The following is a 17,318-nucleotide window of genomic DNA, read 5'->3' as shown; positions in this document are numbered from 1 at the left end:
CATTCACACACGCAAGCACGCACACACACGCACGCACGCACACACACAGACTCGCACGCGCGCACACGCACACGCACAAGCACACGCACACACATACATACATACATACATACATACATACATACATACATACATACATACATACATACATACATACATACATACATACATACATATATGCAACAGAACATACTTTTCCAACTAAATCCCTCAGTGCTGGGGTTAATGACAGCTGTGTTTTCTTTTCAGTAAGTCAGCATTACCAAAGTAATCTTTTCATTTGAGCCTTTGAGTCACATTGGCCAAAGCAACAGCAAACGCCTGCACTGCAGAAAAAGGATACTGGAAATCCAAGATGTATGCATTACCATCAATTCTCCCAAACTGCATCACCTGAAATGACAAAAATCACATTACTGTTTAGACACAAACACAGAGAATTACCAACACTTTCTCAAATTTTAAATGCAAAATGTTAAATTCCTCAAAATTTCATATTTAAGTACCTGTCTACCATCCAGCTCAATCTGAAAATTCTTTGCTGACTCCTGGGTAACACGTCCTCCAAAGTCAAGTTGGTACACCTGGGTCGCTTCATTCCATAATGGCTGTTTATTGGCCATAACATATACAAATCCTTGGCTGCCCAAACTACGGTCTTCTCTTTCGTTTGCCTTGCGACACTTAATCTCCTCCAGCTCACTTGCCATGCGGAGGCTTCGCTTGTTCTTCCAGCTCTTCTTACTGCTCTGATTCTGGTTCATGAGCTCATCTCCACTAATAAACAGCTCCGGCTCACTCTCTGAGCTGTCCTGGAACTCATTTGTGGTCCTGCTCATCTTCTTGGTTTTATTGAGTTGCTCACGCTGCCCCTTGGGCTTCTTCTTCTCTCTACTACTAAGTCTTGGACTAGAAATGAGTGTGTTAAAATCAGAGAGCCCGCGTCCCTCCTTTCTGGATTTGCTCTCAGAGACAGTGGGCATGTTAGCCTCCTCAGCTCTACTGTCCAGTCTTTTACGGCTTTTTTTGTTGAAACGCTCTGACTCTTGTGGGACAGGGCTTTCATTTAAGGATGAAGACTCAGGAAAGTTGTTGGCAGATTCTGCTAAATCATCAGTGGCACTTTTGGACTGTGGTAGTTCATTGGGTGGGGGAGGAGGGGGAAGAGGGGGAGGTGGAGGAGGCACAGTTGGAGGAGGTGGAGATAGAATTGGCTTCTCTAAAATCTGGTGAGTTTTTGTAGGGAGTGGGGGAGCTGAATGGGATGGAGGGTCTTGCATGGGAGGTGGGCAGGGGTAAGGATTCCAGGGGTGCAGGTTAACAGGGTGGAGCTGAAGTCCAGCACATGAACTAGCTCCTGGATACATTGGAGGAAGAGGGCAGCAAGCCAGGTTTGCAAGATTTGGTGGGTAGCCTGGAGGCAAGACCAAGTTTGGGTCCTGCTGAGCATAAGGGAGAGGAGTCATTACTTCATTTGGGGAGCATTGTGATGAAGGGTTCTGTAAGGTCTGAAGTGAGGGTCCGCCGTGACCAACACCTGGAGGAAAAGGCGAGAGGGATATCTGGTAACCGGATGGGAAAGTAAGAGTGCTAGTGCTCGGACTGGTTGGGGGTTTAGTTGTGAGGACAAAAGGTAGTCGAGTCATGTCCAAATGCTGAGCTTGACTGAAAATGAGTGGAGGGGGTTTGTGAGGTCCTGGTGGTGGAGCCAACATAGTTTGCTCTGGAGAGAGCCAGAACTCCTCTGTAGTGGAAGTGTCCCATTGGTAAGGTGGAGGCCGTTTGACCGTCAAACTGACATCTCCAAGCGTGAGCTGGCGTACAGATTTTTCAAGGTGACACTGTTGATTCAAAGTCTCATCTTCAGTAAAGGCAGAGTTAACATACACAGTTCTGTCCCGAGTGTTATCAACAGTGCTCAGCAAACTGTAAGATGACTGCGAGGTGAGGGGTGAGGTACTTTTTGAGTGTACAATAATGGTACTGTGGTGTGCACCTTTTCCTGGTGGGAAATCCTGCCTGACTACAGTACCACCTGCAATGCCACTGCTTGTAGTTCCACAACCACTAACGCTAACACTGGTGCCGCTGCTGTTACTGCTACACTGTGTGCATGTGTACAAGGCAGTGGGTACCCTCTGCTGGTATGTAAGTGCAATGGCATTGTTCATTTTAGACTTGGTCGGAAGGGTTCTTGAGTTTTCCAGCATCTGTGGCACTTTGAGTCCCATATCCCTCCGGTCACGTCTTAGAGTGGCATGGATCAGACTGTTATCGATTCTCTGCGGAGGAGGAAGTGTAGCAGTTACTTGATTGGCTGAATCAGGATAAGGGGGAGGGTCTCCACTAGGTATTGAATATCTAGGTACAGAGAGACGACTTAATGTTGCTGAGCTATAGGGAAGCTGAATTTTTTTATTTTCAGATGAAGTGACTTTGAGTGTAGCTGAGCCCCCAATGCCATGGACTGTGTACGCATTCTGGTTACGAATGAGACGTCTGCGTGGTCGGCACACCTCCTCTACATTTCCACTGCTATCAAAGGTGGTGATCCTTTCATACCCCAGAGGTGTTGGGTACTGTAATGTGACTGGGTGAAGAAGGAATTCATCTTTCTTCAGGCACGCATCTTGTGCAAGGACACTTGGGCTATCACAGTTTGTGATGAGGGTTTGAGTAGCGGCTGCAGCTGCAGCTGCAGACACCACAGTGCCTGGATAAGGAGGTGGAGGATTCACCTTCCTCATGTGAATCTCCACAGTCCCATCTGTGTCAATGAAGGACGGAGGCATCAATCGTGACAGACTTGGTTTCAAAGTGTGTCCATGCTCGCCCCTGTCTAGCCCAGGCTCGGTGGTTGGAGGAGGAATCTGTGGCAGAAGATGGAGCTGTTGTAAAGTAATGGTTGGATAACTGGTGGGAGGAGGGGGCAAGGACATCTGCATCTTCAGTTGCTGCTGCATTTGTTGATGTTGCATCTGCATCTGCTGATGTTGCTGCTGGATCTGCTGATGCTGTTGCTGAAGCTGTTGCTGCTGCTGCCTCATCTCTTGGATCTGCTGTCTGATCTGCTGTTGCTGCTGTTGCATCTGCTGCTGCTGCTGCTGCATCTGCTCGTGCTGCAGCTGCATCTGTTGCTGTTGATGTTGGATTTGTTGTTGGTGTTGAAATTGTTGGTGTGGCACCTGTTGTTGGTTTGGTTGCATCTGTTGATGTTGCTGAACCTGATGCTGTTGTTGTTGTTGTTGTTGTTGCTGCTGCTGCTGATGAAGAAGGGACTGCTGATGGTGTAGCTGCTGTAGCTGTTGATGTTGTTGCTGTAGCTGTTGATGTTGCTGCTGAATTTGCTGTTGTTGCTGTTGCTGTTGTTGTTGCTGTTGCTGTTGCTGATGATGCTGTTGTTGTTGTTGCTGCTGCTGCTGCTGCTGCTGCTGCTGCTGCTGCTGCTGCTGCTGCTGCTGCTGCTGCTGCTGTGGTTGTGGCTGATGATGATGTTGCTGCTGTTGATGATGATGATGATGATGCATTTTCTGTGGCTGCTGCAGCTGCATTTGCTGTGACTGTTTTGACTGCGATTGGTGAGACTGCTGCGAATGAGACCTTTGTGGATGTGGCTGTGAAGGGAGATGATGAGGTGGAGGTGGAGGTGGGGGAGGTAGAGTTCCAGGGAGAATGGGGCCCATCTCTAGCCCATTGAAGATCACCTGCCCAGGGTTAGAGTATCTAGCTGGTACTGGGTATGGTGCTGCAACTGCATCCTGGCCACGATCAGCAACAGGGACAGAAGCTGCCACCGCAGCAGCAGCTGCTGCAGCCGTAGCCGTGGGATTAGTAAGGACATCAAGCTGAATATTCTGATTGGCCAGAAGAGACTGCACCAGACCAATACTCTGAGTTGGGGACATGGCTTGAGCTGGGCTGTGGATGGGAGCAATAGGAATGTTGACTGTACACGGAGGATTGTCTCCTGCCACTCCAGACGGCCCCATAACTTCATGAAATCACAGAGGAAGAACCAAATCAGCAACTTTTGGCTTTCACGTCATGCATTTGCGTCAAGCATATGCTGCTTCTGAATGCAAAAAAAAATTATGCATTTATGCATTCACACCTGGTAAGTCATCCTCATCTTCACTGAACACAGTTGGGTTGAACACCGGCAGGCTCATAAAGTCATGGGAAATCTTTCGCACCTCTGGAAGGTAGATTGTCATCTGCCTTGGTTGTAAGTGGAGCAAACTGGTCTTATAGATGACTGGAACACAGAAGAAAGTTATAGTGACAGTTCATGCTCTCTGATTGGTTAATAAGAATTCTCTGCATATCTTTTGGGACATTTACCTGCACCAAGATTGGTAGGCAAGAAGGAGGCAAGTCCTACAATTTTAAACTTTGTTCCCCAAATGTTGGATGTAACTTGAGCGAGGTAATTATGCTGTGAAGAAATAATAGAAAACAGTAATAATTATTATCAGCATTACAAGGCAACTAATAAAAAGATAGTAAGAGTAAGCTAGTAATTATGGTGACATTATCAGATTTTGTTCATTTTGGGATGAAAACAGTTATGATAAATACATTTTAAGCGTAACTAGCAAATAGATAATGCAGGTGCAGGTATTATGGTACCTCTGTGATTCCATCCATAGAAAACTCTCTACGTGTCAGACTTGGGGACCGAACTGGAGGCTTCTTTGTTGGTAAGCGTGGTGATCGTGAGCCTTCCTGATTGGCACGTGAAAGTTTGGGCGATTTCCTTAATTCCATGTTCATTCTTTAAAACAATAAGGCAAATCTTCATTGGTGAAATTACATTTTAAATGTATGTCACAGTATGTTGATAGATAATAATTAAGTTGTGAATATGATTTTAGCCTAAGTCAAAGAGCAGGGTGAAGCATATGAAGTGCTCTATTAAAGTTGTTGTGGACTGGATAATGTCTAGACATATTCAGACATGCAGAGTTTTGGTAACCTGCTTCGTCTGGATAACTTTGGGGACTTCTTCCCAACCCACTCATCACTCAACTCTATGTCACTGGAGTCAGAGCAGTTACAGCTGTCAGTGTACGAGATCATGGGGTTCATACACACCTCCTCTGAAAAAAGACAAAACAGTGAAGTTATGTTTAAACAGAGTCCTCACCCCCACTGCTTAGTTCCTGAAAGTGACGATACCACCTTTGAATGAACGTCAATCAAAAGGAAGTACATGTTAGTGATACTGTAGGCCAAACACAGTCCATCTCAGGTAAGATAACAGGCTATGTTTGTGTATCAAGTCTCAAACCTTTTCAAACACTCGTGAACCCCCTCACATCATAGGATTTCTAAACTCACCTGCTTTACTGTCTGTTTTTGGGTCCATAATGACAAACTCGGGCCTTAGCTTGCTAATGCGCCTTCCCTTAAGAATAGGCACCAGTCCTCCTAAATATTCTAGGTAGAGAGTGTAGCAGGGTCCGCCTGCCTCAGGGCTGTCCTCTGCTCGCTTCATTGTGCAGTGTAGCCTCTCGTTCCCAGTTGTGGGATAGCTGACAAAGTCACGGATGTTGTTTGGGTCAGGGATTGGAGGCTAAAACAAAGAAAGGAAAGGGCTGTAGGTTTGTTGGACACTCAAACACACAGTCAGCAGTTTTAGATTTTAGAGTGTAAGAAAGCTGATGGGTATCTATTGCTGCACATTGATTAGTAGGGCTTTACTTACCTTGATGGTGGGAATGAAAGCTGTGGTTACATAAGAGCAGAGCAGTGATGGCATGTTCAGCTTCCCCACGTCTTTCTCCTCTCTCAGGGCACTTGCAATGCCCTGCTGGCACAAGAGCTGCAGGCTGGCCACCCTGTGCTCCACGCGCACCACATACAGGGCTGGTCCACAGGCTAAGAACAGGCGAGAATCTCTGTGACCCCAACAAATGGTGGTGATGGGTCTCTGTAAAATAGCCAATAAAAGAGTATCAAACAACCCTGGATCCTCAATCAGTTGGTGTGTTTATTTCGGTTAATATTCTGTTATGTTCGCTTTCACCTATTCCACCCCTCCCATTTCCAGGAGACTAACCTGTGCTGGTGTCTCTAAAGTGTAGATGTGTTCCCCTTGAACATTATAGAACTTAACAAGAGCATTCCTCAGCATGGATGCACAGGCAGAGTCAGCAGGGAGTCCATGCCGCTCCATGCCGGCCACGGCCAAGAGGTCCCCCTGGGAGCACCACTGGGCCTCAACATCTGTGGTGCATGACACATGAAAACCACATGGTGTAAGTATGCGTGATGGGTCATATTGACAACACCAGCCATCAGTATATTCATATGGATTTGTTCTACATATACACATCTAAGAGTTCCTACCTTTCAGGCCTGAGCGAATTATGGTAGGGGAGAGGTCATCATAATTGTTCATTAAACTGATATCACCTGACAAGAAGGTGACTGTCAACAAAGGCTTGACCCGCCGCACTTGAAAGAAAAAGGAAAAAGTGCATGAAAGTTCCTAAATAACATATTAACTACAGTTACATGACCAGCGGGGGTTTGTACCTAAGTGCAGAATGTTGTCATCAGAGTCAGTGTCACTCTCTGTACTGTCCTCCACCAAGAAATCAGGGCAGTTCCAGGACATGCTCACAATCCCATCAGATTCGTGCAACAGAACATGTGCTAGCATCCGTCCATGGCAGTCCATCACTATAACTTGACCGTCTGCAGTACCAAACAAGACCTGAGGGGACAATATACTTTAAAATGTGAGAGATGATACACAAATACAAATTGTCTCACATTATCTCATTCAATTATGGTAAACCAGATAGTATGTACCTGCTGATCATCAGGTGTCCAGATGCCACATGTGATTTGACTTTCTAGGTTGATCTCAGAGGACCAGTGTCTTTGTCCGCTGACAGAGCCGACTAACACAAAGCCATCCCTGTAAGCGATGAGGGCCTGGGTGCCATCATGTGACCACGTAAAGTCACTTACCTGGAGGAGATGGTTGGAGGAATTAGTTTTTTCCTGCTTCAGCAAATACATCCTGTCCTTTTACCAAAGTGACTGACAAATACAATGTATCAAAATGCTCAGGGCAACAATTTCATTCTTCGATCTTTAGGGAAAGAGCAGAAAAGAGAGTACCTGGGCCCCTCTGTCGTTGACTAACTCCACAGACCATCTCCCTTCATACTGAATCCATACAAAAATGCCCCCTTCCATATCACAAGTGGCCAACTTCTGAAAAGGTTCATTCCAACGCACCAAGACAACCTGCAAAAGCACAAACACACAGGACTCTCTACACAGAGAAATTGTCCAGTATTTCTCATAATGGATATTTCCGATGTCCATTATGAGAAATACTACAAAACCATTTTACAATGAATATGATTCAAAATGTTGCAAGGGAAGGCAAGATATAGCAACCTGTTCTATTCTGTCTGTGCTATGGCACCTAGTTATGCTCTTTTGATAAAATGAAAATGTATGTATTTTAAAATACACATCTGCATACCTCCCACACCATCTATTGTGACTATTGTGCACATTTGTTATTTGTAATGTCTTATTTTCATGCACAACAGACAGTAATTTTTTACTGATTACATACTGCATTATTACACTGTGCAATCCAACACAGTCCACTATAACACACTTGCTATACTTATGTGATGCTGATAATGTTTTTTCCATTTTTCTTGACATAGTGTCACAGAGATGTTGATTCAACTCAATGATAATTGTGGCCATACTTTGTGGTGCTGTTATACAAGACTGTATTGTACTGAAAGTTGTCATCAGATACATGAGGGGGCACATTATCATCTTCACTTATGTAGGATTTATAACAAGGGTGTTATAATGGTTAATACAGGTATACCTAATAAACCGGTTGAATGTATAGTCTTTATTATGCTATGTTATGTATGTATCCTGATGTAATTTTCTGCAACAACAACTTCAGTTCCCCACCGTGATCATTAATTTCATTATGTTTTATCTTATCAATGAAGACAGTGAAGATATTGATCTGGCCAGAGTGAAAAGCACACCTCGCTGTTGTGTCCTCGTAAGTTAAAATTGATTCTCTGTGGTGTACTTCTGTCCCTCCTGCAGTGACTTGATGTAAACGTCACCCCAACAACTCCTCTCCCATTCCCTGTGGCGAGCCAGCCCTCCTCATAGTACCGTCTGCGGCATACTGGCTTGTCCTTCTCGCTCTTGGGAACCCGGCCTTTCCATGAGAGGCAAAGGATGTTGGAGTCGCTGCAGAGGATGGGACCATGTTCCACGGCAGCCAACATCCCTACTGAGTGACCAGGCTGGCAAGCAAAGAAGAAGATGGGGCAAATAAAGGTGCAATTTTCAAAGTTCTTACTTTAGAATTAAACTAAACACACTGTCTCAGTGTCTGGTAGGTAAGACTGCTGCCTACAGGGAACAGAGGTCATTGAAGTAATAACAGCGGTGGAAAGCGGGATTGCTGGGACTAGACCAAAGGTGAAAAGTTGTATAATATCTTAACTTATTGGAAAATTAAATCAAAAATTAGAATTAACAAATGGCACTGGCCAAAACTCAAATGACAACTGTCTCAAACTTGAATTGATGTCATCAAGTGACACTTTGACGCTGTTCACTGACACTGAATTAGTGACAGGATCAGTGTGTTTACCAGGACATTTGTTTGAGATAGTCCAACCTAATGAGTTTTATTGAATGCAAGTCTCACATTGATGATTGAGAAAATGTGCCTACATCTCAGCAAAATCACCACCATGTGTGCTGTCACTGTGACCTAGCAGTCGTTTTCATTATTCACTGTCTATGGAGCAGCTCCAGGATTTGTCTCCAGATGAAGATCAGATCAGCACTGTCTATTAAGTTTATAAACTCAAACTGAGCTTGCAGTGTTATAATAATATGGATTTCCTTTAAACCACAGCAATGTGATTACAGCAGTCAATGCTGAAATACCAAATCCTCTATACTGACTTCACATAACAGTTATTGATTGGATTGGCTGCATTAATTTATATCTTATGTGGACTGTCTGACATTAAACATTAAACAACCTTGACATTAAACTCAGGCCTCCCATGTGCATTGAAATGCTCACATGCATAGTTACAGAGGTTTAAAATGCACATTCCCAGTACAAATCACAACCTTTAGGAAAAAGCATGTAATTACTTTAGTATTTAAATTAAAATAAGTTAAATTCAGTACAGGAAGCCTTATCATGGACATCAGTGGATTTCAACATACCTCATAGTCCCTGTACATGATGAATCAAAAATCCTCCTCTGAAGTTGTCCATATTTCCATTCAGATGATGCACTGGAGACTATAATGACTGCTCTGCTTTTGGTATTGATAATTTAATCAATGGAGAAGTAAAGGGCATCATACATGCAGATGTTGCCCACCTCTGCATTCATTTAATCAAGCAGCTTTTGACATCAGAGTTCTTGTCTGTCTGGAAATTATATGAGGCTTCTTTGATGCCGGTGGCCCATCCCATGTCCTCCTGCTGTGTCCCTTGAGAATTGTGCAATCCTGTTCCATTAAAATGAAAGCAAATAAAACACACTGATATTCAACAAGTAATGCAGTTTTGCTTAAAATAGACTCCTTGTCATTCAGTGCATCAGCCTTGGAATTCAGTGTGTTCACAGTCACTATGCAACAGCATCACTGCATTAGAGATCAGGGCACTTGCAGTCTCCATGGGTACTGATACAGCCCGGGGTTTTTTTCTGTTTTACGTCAAAGACCAGACCAGCCAGACAAGGATCCGAACTCATACCTTTCATTGTCATTTTCTTCAGGGAACAAGCCATGCATCTTATAATGCAGATGATAATAAGCATTAGGTGATTAGTGATGTTTCATATAAAATAAGAACGATCAAAATCACACATAGGCGTTTTGCTTCCGTGATTGCACGGATATATAGTGCTGCATTAGAGTCTAAGTAAAATATTTATTCTGCTGTGTTGAGGTTTCTCACTATTTTACATTACAGCAACTGTCTTTGTAATTGGAAAGGCGTTTTGTCTGACCGCATGCACCAATCTGACTGAGCCGAGGAGCCGAGACGAATAGACTGCGGCAGAATGAAATAAACGGATTCATGTAAATGTTTTAATGAATAACATCATCAAAGCTAACCTACCTCACACCGCCGTGATAACGTTATTCCCGACAGTCGGTGCTCTGTGCCGTCGTGTTCTCAGGCGCTTGTCGGTTGGCGCACTTTGGGGTTGTGGCTTTAAATCGGGTTGCCATGTGCTCCAAATCACGCAAAATGGACCTAAGTTTTCATTTAATGTCCAGCTATTGTGAACAGTTCGGACAGAGCTACAGAAGATTGGTATGTGAAACTTCCACAAATTCAAGAATCTTTTGCCATATTCTGATATTGATCTAATCTATCGCAGGTTAATAATATCATTACTATGATATATTGCTGCATCTCAAAGGGGCTAATTCTTTTTATACTGGCAACCTCACAAGACGCAACCACCTCTGTAATGTAACTTGATGTGACATTCTAGTCACAAGACCTTGATGTTGTCAATGTGCTGGTGACCGTCTATTATGCCCTCCTGTCATGATGTTAAGCGTTGTTCAGGTTAACTGACTTCAACCTGATTTTTTTTCTGAACAAAAGCACAAACATGTCAATAGAATGACCATTACTCTTTATTGTGATATCATATATCAGAATATAAAGATCTAGCATTGTGTATCTCTAATCTAATGTTATAATCAGAGCGCAATGTATATCCTCCTGGCCAAGTTCTCTTTTGCATTAGTGTTTCTTCATTAGTGGACCACAAAATTTACAGTCCCAAAATATTTATATATACATTTGATGTAAGATACTGAGCCGACACATCATAGCTATGAAAGCATCTTGATCATGCGGCAAAATCATGTAAGGACAAACAGTTTTAGACTGAAAGGAGTAGGTTATTATCACAAATGGTTGCATCTCCCGATATGTACAGATGTCTGTCTCTTACAAAGAGCAGAGCTTAGCCAGTAGCCCCCAGTCATCCCTAGTTCTTCGGTTTTTGTGTTTTGTGTGTTAACAGAGTCAAGTGCAAGTCTCTTCGAAGGCATGGATGACACTATCATATGCAGGTGGTAGGAATCCCTTAAGACCATTGCTGCCCAACCAAAACGAATGTCTCTTGTTTGGCACAAGAGATGCTGAATCTGATGAGGTTGAGGCTGCTGTGTCATCAGGCATGGTGATCTCGGTGTCAGCGCCCATCTCTTGGGTGTCAGCGCCAGCCCTGCTTCTCAGTGGGCGAAAAGTGGAGGCTTCAGTACTGGGTTTACTCCCCAGAGGGCCCACTGGCTCAAGGGAGGGCTGTCGGTACACACTCAAAAAAGTGCTACGGTAAAGACCCATGGGATTCGGTGTTTGTGAAGTGCCAGATTTGTTCTTGGAGCGTCTGGTAATTCTTGCTGTGGCCCTGCGCCTAGATGCCCAGGTCAGCAGAACATAGATCAAGGCACCCAGCAGCAGTCCCACAAGCACAGATAAACAGAAGGCAAGAATCATATCACCTGAAAAGAAGAGAGCAGATTCTTAAGAGAAATTAAGACGGAGCGCATTATTATGTATCTGTATTTTACTGAAGACAAAGTGAGGGAATATAAACAGCCGACTGGACCTTTTAGCTGAATTCCATGTTAGAAATAAAAACAAAATCTCTTGAGCCAGGCAAGTACTTCCTCTTTGGTGCTCTCATTTTCTTCATTTCTGAGATTATAAAAGCTACAAATCTGTTTCAGGAAACATTGTTCTGCACTATTGATTTGCTGTGCACTGCGACTGGCCTATCGTTACATAAAATCTTATGTCCCACGCTGTATGCTGCGTGTTCATTGTCTGTGTAGTACAACTCACTGTGTTGAAATACAAATTGATCACTGATACATGTGGATATTCTATAAGAAAATTCCTTGAACTCTGGACTGAGAACAACCTATATTTCCCTATACTTTGCATTAAAACTGAATGGACATGTAGTCCCTGTAATGCCAGTTCTAGAGATATACTCACCAAGGTTAAAAGATTTCAGTATTTCCAAAAAAGTATTTGTTTCATTATGAGCCATTATTCCACCATAAACTGGTGTTATATTCCACACCGACTGAGAGCCTAACAAATGCTAAGCTTTTTCCAAGACAGCTTTTTTTTTCTTTTTTCCGACAATGTTTTCTTTAGCGGAAACTTTGCTGCTTCCTTCCCTTTCTGGCTTTTAAAATTAGCATTGCATTGCTTATCTGTGTGGGACATTACTCTGGGAAACAGGCTTGCTTCCTTTTGCATCATTTCCTCAGGATCAATACTTCTCAACAATGGCCCCATTAGCTCCATTTTTTTTTAAATGAGTGCATGCTACTTTTGAAACTATGCTGATCGCACAATTCATTGTGCTGTTCAGAGACCTTAATAAAGATGGGCATCGTAAATAAAAAGGAAATCTGACCCGTTAAAATCACAAGGAGCCTCTGATGTAAGAATACCATGCCAAGCGTCGCAATGGGGTTCTGGATAAGCTAACACATGAAAACCCAACCAGACACCAGAGTCTGCAGGCTATCAAGCTCTCAGTCTCTGTGGGGATTTCCTTCAATTGTTGCTCTGTTCCCTCTTCACTCCTGAGTCAGCCTGAAGATTTTTCAGGCCGACAACACCACAAACCATATGGAGCGAAACAGTTGATATTTAGTTACTCCCTGATATTTACCCTACACATGATGTATTACAGTTTTCAGAAGTGTAAACACTTAACAAGTATTAACTAACTTTTAACAATATCATGTTATCCTCGTTTTATTCTCCATTTGTCTAAAATGATGGCCAAACCTATACCACAAAAGTCCAGTAGGTGGCCCTGATGCACTACGATTTAGAGAGTGACCGCCTTTTTCTCCAAAGCCTCAAAACTATTTGAACTAAATTAATTAATTTGTTATCCCTTTGCCGTAATTCGCATGTACATCACACATCCTTGTTCTCTTCATAGTTTTCGTTGTCTTCTTTTTCTTCTTCTTCTGTTTCTTTTCTTCTCTTCTGCGTGCAAAATACAATCTTTTTTTTAAATCCCAAAACTGGACGCTCATTGTTATACCAAAACATTTGATGCAGAATCAATTTTGTTTCCAAAATTTTTTGAACATGATTTTTTTTTTTTTTTAAATTGAACAACTTTTGCATATCAACTGGGTCAAATTCGTTATACATCTTAGAAAACAGATTCAAAACACAGTCCCAAAGCGATACTTTTTAATGAGCCTTTTGTCACGACGAAATTCGGAGTACAGGAACCAGTCAACGCGTCTACAGCCCCTCCCCCCTGGGTTTCGTTTCACTGCTGTTTCATGCCAGCAGCGTGCTACTTGAGGCTACACGCGCACGCACAAACGCACACACACACACGCGCACGCATACACACACACACGCACACACACACCACAATGCCACAGTGTTACCATTGACAACCAGGCCAACACACAGACACTTCCTCTGCAAAGTTATCATGCCCTGCAGTACTGAAAGTGGTAAGAACTCCCTAAATTTAACCGTTTCCGTGAGCACTTTTGTATTTTCTTGGAGGCAGCTACTCAGCGCCTCTTTGCCAGTCGTCAACCATTTTCTGCACGTGCGGATACGGCAGGTAAACTTTTAGCGACTTTATCAGTGCTAGCATACACGTATTTTTATTTTTGTTTTGCTTTGAAAAGTATAGCAGCATTGACAGATATGAACAGAATTATGAACTGTAACACAGTTTAGCCTTGTTTCGAAGATGTATGTGAGTAATTCCCATCACTCGTTACCTTTCTGTAAGTTTTAGTTAAACCTGACAGTTTAACTTCCTTTTTTTTGTTTGAATGACGCTTGCAATAAATGGTGCTAGCTTGTATTATGCAGAAATGAACGCTAACGTGCTTAAATTGGGCTTAAATCAATTTTAAAATACTGACAATACGTTTATGTGGGGCAATGGGTGCCATTTAATACTAGACATTCCCCCCACTATAGACATTAACTGAAGCAGGTATGATAGATAAAAGTAATTAGTGATGCTTAACTTAGTACCACCTGTGTTTGAACATGTCTGCCTTTACAGTTAATGCTGCTCTCTCCTCTTTATTGTAGAGGCTGAATGGAAGAAGTGCTACCATTGGATAATAAACCTGCTCAGCCCTGCATGAAACCTGAGATTCAATTGGACCCTGTCCTGCAGCGAATTTAGGAGAGAGCAAGAGAGAGAGCGAGAGAGAGAACATAGAGGGATAGAAGGAGGGGCTGATGGGATGTCCCACTCAGGACAGCTGCGAAAGATCTTCTGCTTTCAGCATCAGTAACACATCGTGTCATACAGCTGTGGTGTGACAACATGGCCTTCATTAGGCAGTATGGTCGACCGTCTGTGGACATTGCTAATGTGATGCAAAAACTGCAGGGTAAGTGTCATTTATTTGCCTTACCGGCTTACAGTCTCTCCTGCTGTGCGGCTGTGATATTGTGCTGATTCAATGCCTGGGCATTTTGCCCATCTGAAGTTTTCCCAGTGCTCTCTCTCTCACACGTACACACACACACACACACACACACACACACACACACACACACACACACGCACACACGTTAAACCACACATATTATTAGTAATTAAAAATGTCATTATCTTTATCATTCATTACAATTAGACATTGGAAAGTACATTGTTTCACCCTTTACAATCCTTTTCAATGATTTCTGGCAAAGTGAAATATGTTACTTGGGTGTTTTAAAGGCAGTAATGGCAGATAATAATCTATTGTGTATTGTAACTGATGTGTTCTGTACTTGTAGCCCTTGTAGGCTTAATAGGTGAGATAATATGATCGACTGTACATTGAGCCAACGTCTTGTGACCAAACTATAGCTATATAATGGTCACTTTATCTTTCTACTTATTATGCAATTTTATTTCCATAGAATGATAAACTCATCTTCATAACATGATCCAAGCAGCATGAACCACATCTTTATTCATTGAGCACGTCTAAATATTTTTTGGGCAAAAATATCACACCGTAATATTGATTGCGTTTCTGGAAAGAAAGGACATCAGTTTTTTATCAGATATTTTAAAAACTGAGCAGTTCCACCACAAGCTTAAAGTTTTGTCCTTTGATCAGGTCTAGGTTTTGACCTAGGGTACTGAGTCACAACGTCAGACGCTTCATAACATTACATTACATTACATTACGGTCATTTAGCAGACGCTTTTATCCAAAGCGACTTCCAATAAGTGCGTTCAACAAAGGTATATAAAAGAACTTCAGGTCACAAGAAATCGTAAGCGCATTTCCTTCCAAAACCAACAGCTTAGAGCATAACTAGATCCAGAGTAGAAGTGCAATAAGTTAGGTACCAAGATGAATGAGAAAAAAGGACAAATTAGAAAGGACAAATTAGAAAACAAATAAGTGCATCAGAAAAGCAAGGACAAATGCCTCATAAATGTGCAGACTATGTACTGAACAAGACTAATAACCAGACACCATTTCTGGCCTTGTTGACAGAATAGATTGGTAGCGGTAGTCTCTTTTTGTTGGTGTCCCCTTTTTGTTACAAGGACATGAGGCCACTGCCATCATTACACAAGACTGGTCGATTCTGGCATCCTGCATGAGTTTAGATTTATTTCTGAAAGTATATCAGGGTATTTTACACACTATAGCTTGTTACCATAGCTACTGTTATGAAACAGAAGTCTGTGGTTGTGCTGTTGGTGCCCAGGTCCCGCTCTAGAGAGTTTCCTGTACAGATGTTTTCTTTCCCTTGTTATCAATGTGCATTTTAACCACAAGATGGGCAATAAGATCATGTGTCATTTACGGTATACATCTTGAGGCGCTCAAACAAACTCTGGCTAAAAGTGAATCAATGATTCATTTTCAGCAGTAGCATGTTTTAGCACTTTAGTCTGTGTGGTAGATATTTCTCGTTACTGCTGTATTAGGAAGTGACACACACTCACCCACACACACAGAGCCTACACCCCGTGGTTACTGCAGATGAAAATCTTTCTAGGAAATAATTAGAATATCAATCTCGATTTTTTTTGAGACAGTGCTCCAGAGAAGTAACAGCATATTTGTCTGGCCTATCTAGAAACTAACTAAACTAAACTAAACTAAATCAGAAAATAAGTTAATACTGTGTTTCATGAAAATATTGTAACCAGTGCACAAATGGCATTATCCACATTGGCCAGTGCCAGTTACTACTGTGTTTTATGTCAAGGAGTGGAATTTTGTGTCACTAAGGTCACATCTGCAAAACATTACCATAGTTGCTCTTGATGTGTGAACATAGACATTGGCTGAGCCTGTTCTGTGGTAATCAGACACAAGTTCCTGTCATTAGAGGTTTCCCATTGAGACAGCTACTGCAGACTTACTTTGACTTCAGCACTTGTCCATCTGCGGGGATGAATTATTGACACCAGGAAATCTGTACTCTCGTGAGCATCATCTTGCCCTGTTGATTGTAGCTGTCTGCACGGCAAAGAAACTTTGTGAAAACCGATTTGCAACAGTCCTCAGATTAGATTAAATTTGAAGCTGTCGCCACAATAGTAGTATTTCCTCGTAGATTTTGTTTTTGTGTTTGTTTCAGTGTCTTTTGTGGCAACATCATGTGGCCTCAGATGCCCTCAGGTTACAGATGATGTCATTCTCAAGCACTTTGCCCTCACAATGATTTGCCTTTTTAGGAGATGCATTGACACTTTGCATCTCACAGGAAGTGAAGAAAGACTGCTGGTGAAGTGTCAAAGCATGATGAATCCCCTCCCGGATATGTGGCTGTGCTACCAAACACATATTAGCAGGACTATGTACTAGAACCATGATTGTCAATGTGGGGTTTGAGACAGATCTTCAATAACATGGTGTTGGTGATTTGAAGGTGACTAGATTTATTAGTTTTAAGGTTGCCGGCTAAACGTGGTTGAAAAGTGAATAATACATATTGCTTAAGTTGTATTTGAGTGACCACATATCACTGTATACCAAGGCCCTCACATGAGTGACGTGATTTATTTGTTGTTTTCAGCCTTGAGGTTTCTTCTGGGTAATAATGAAAATATCACCATTCTGTGCATGCTCAGCAGTTTGTTATGACGATTCGTAATGACGAGATCTGCTGTCTTAGAAATCTCTATTCACAAACGGGGTGAAGTAGATAGTTCATGGTAAGTGTAAAAATGAGTCAAAGACCCACAATCATGCATGTCAGC

At 42.5% G+C, this 17,318-nt stretch overlaps 3 protein-coding genes across 9 annotated transcripts in view; 1 reads left to right on the top strand and 2 right to left on the bottom strand.

The window, feature by feature from the left end:
• Positions 1–276: 276 nt before the first annotated feature.
• tulp4b (TUB like protein 4b) lies at positions 277–8,297 on the bottom strand. Its single transcript, XM_076157435.1, has 16 exons — positions 8,046–8,297; positions 7,135–7,263; positions 6,820–6,981; positions 6,514–6,721; positions 6,352–6,459; positions 6,062–6,228; positions 5,708–5,932; positions 5,341–5,575; positions 4,958–5,099; positions 4,630–4,774; positions 4,342–4,435; positions 4,112–4,255; positions 3,705–3,991; positions 2,081–2,870; positions 507–2,002; positions 277–393 (listed from the first exon to the last, which is right to left on the bottom strand). The coding sequence occupies exons 1-16, from the start codon at positions 8,295–8,297 to the stop codon at positions 277–279; spliced, it is 4,701 nt and encodes a 1,566-aa protein (XP_076013550.1).
• A 2,388-nt stretch (positions 8,298–10,685) lies between these two features.
• On the bottom strand, positions 10,686–12,232 carry myct1b (myc target 1b). Its single transcript, XM_076157550.1, has 2 exons — positions 12,077–12,232; positions 10,686–11,577 (listed from the first exon to the last, which is right to left on the bottom strand). The coding sequence occupies exons 1-2, from the start codon at positions 12,129–12,131 to the stop codon at positions 11,099–11,101; spliced, it is 534 nt and encodes a 177-aa protein (XP_076013665.1). The 5' UTR covers positions 12,132–12,232; the 3' UTR covers positions 10,686–11,098.
• A 1,326-nt stretch (positions 12,233–13,558) lies between these two features.
• syne1b (spectrin repeat containing, nuclear envelope 1b) overlaps positions 13,559–17,318 on the top strand; it is a 74,755-nt gene continuing 70,995 nt past the window's right edge. For 5 of the 7 annotated variants that reach the window (XM_076157481.1, XM_076157476.1, XM_076157478.1 and 2 more), the window contains exons 1-2: positions 13,560–13,697; positions 14,183–14,490. In XM_076157481.1, coding sequence (XP_076013596.1) covers positions 14,424–14,490 — 67 coding nt within the window. In that variant the 5' untranslated portion in view covers positions 13,560–13,697; positions 14,183–14,423. Of the gene's footprint in view, positions 13,698–14,182; positions 14,491–17,318 lie in introns of all 7 variants that reach the window. The other 2 variants (XM_076157480.1, XM_076157479.1) reach the window with 1 other exon arrangement.

Source organism: Genypterus blacodes, unplaced genomic scaffold (assembly GCF_046128005.1).
Source record: "Genypterus blacodes isolate CSIRO-AG114 ecotype Tasmania unplaced genomic scaffold, CSIRO-AGI_Gbla_v1 ptg000073l_1, whole genome shotgun sequence".
Lineage (NCBI taxonomy): Eukaryota > Metazoa > Chordata > Actinopteri > Ophidiiformes > Ophidiidae > Genypterus > Genypterus blacodes.
The sequence above is the reverse complement of the archived record's forward strand: the minus strand, read 5'-3'. Positions and strand labels throughout refer to the sequence as shown.

Bases quoted from the DNA above. Each gene is read 5' to 3' on its own strand.
- myct1b (XM_076157550.1), bottom strand. From the start codon at position 12,131: ATGGCTCATAATGAAACAAATACTTTTTTGGAAATACTGAAATCTTTT. The intron at 11,578-12,076 runs GTGAGTATATCT...TCTTCTTTTCAG, and splicing joins ACTGAAATCTTTTAACCTTG to GTGATATGATTCTTGCCTTC.
- tulp4b (XM_076157435.1), bottom strand. From the start codon at position 8,297: ATGTTGGCTGCCGTGGAACATGGTCCCATCCTCTGCAGCGACTCCAAC. The intron at 6,460-6,513 runs GTAGTTAATATG...TTTTCTTTCAAG, and splicing joins CCCCCGCTGGTCATGTAACT to TGCGGCGGGTCAAGCCTTTG. The intron at 2,871-3,704 runs GTGATCTTCAAT...CTTCTGCCACAG, and splicing joins GATACTCTAACCCTGGGCAG to ATTCCTCCTCCAACCACCGA.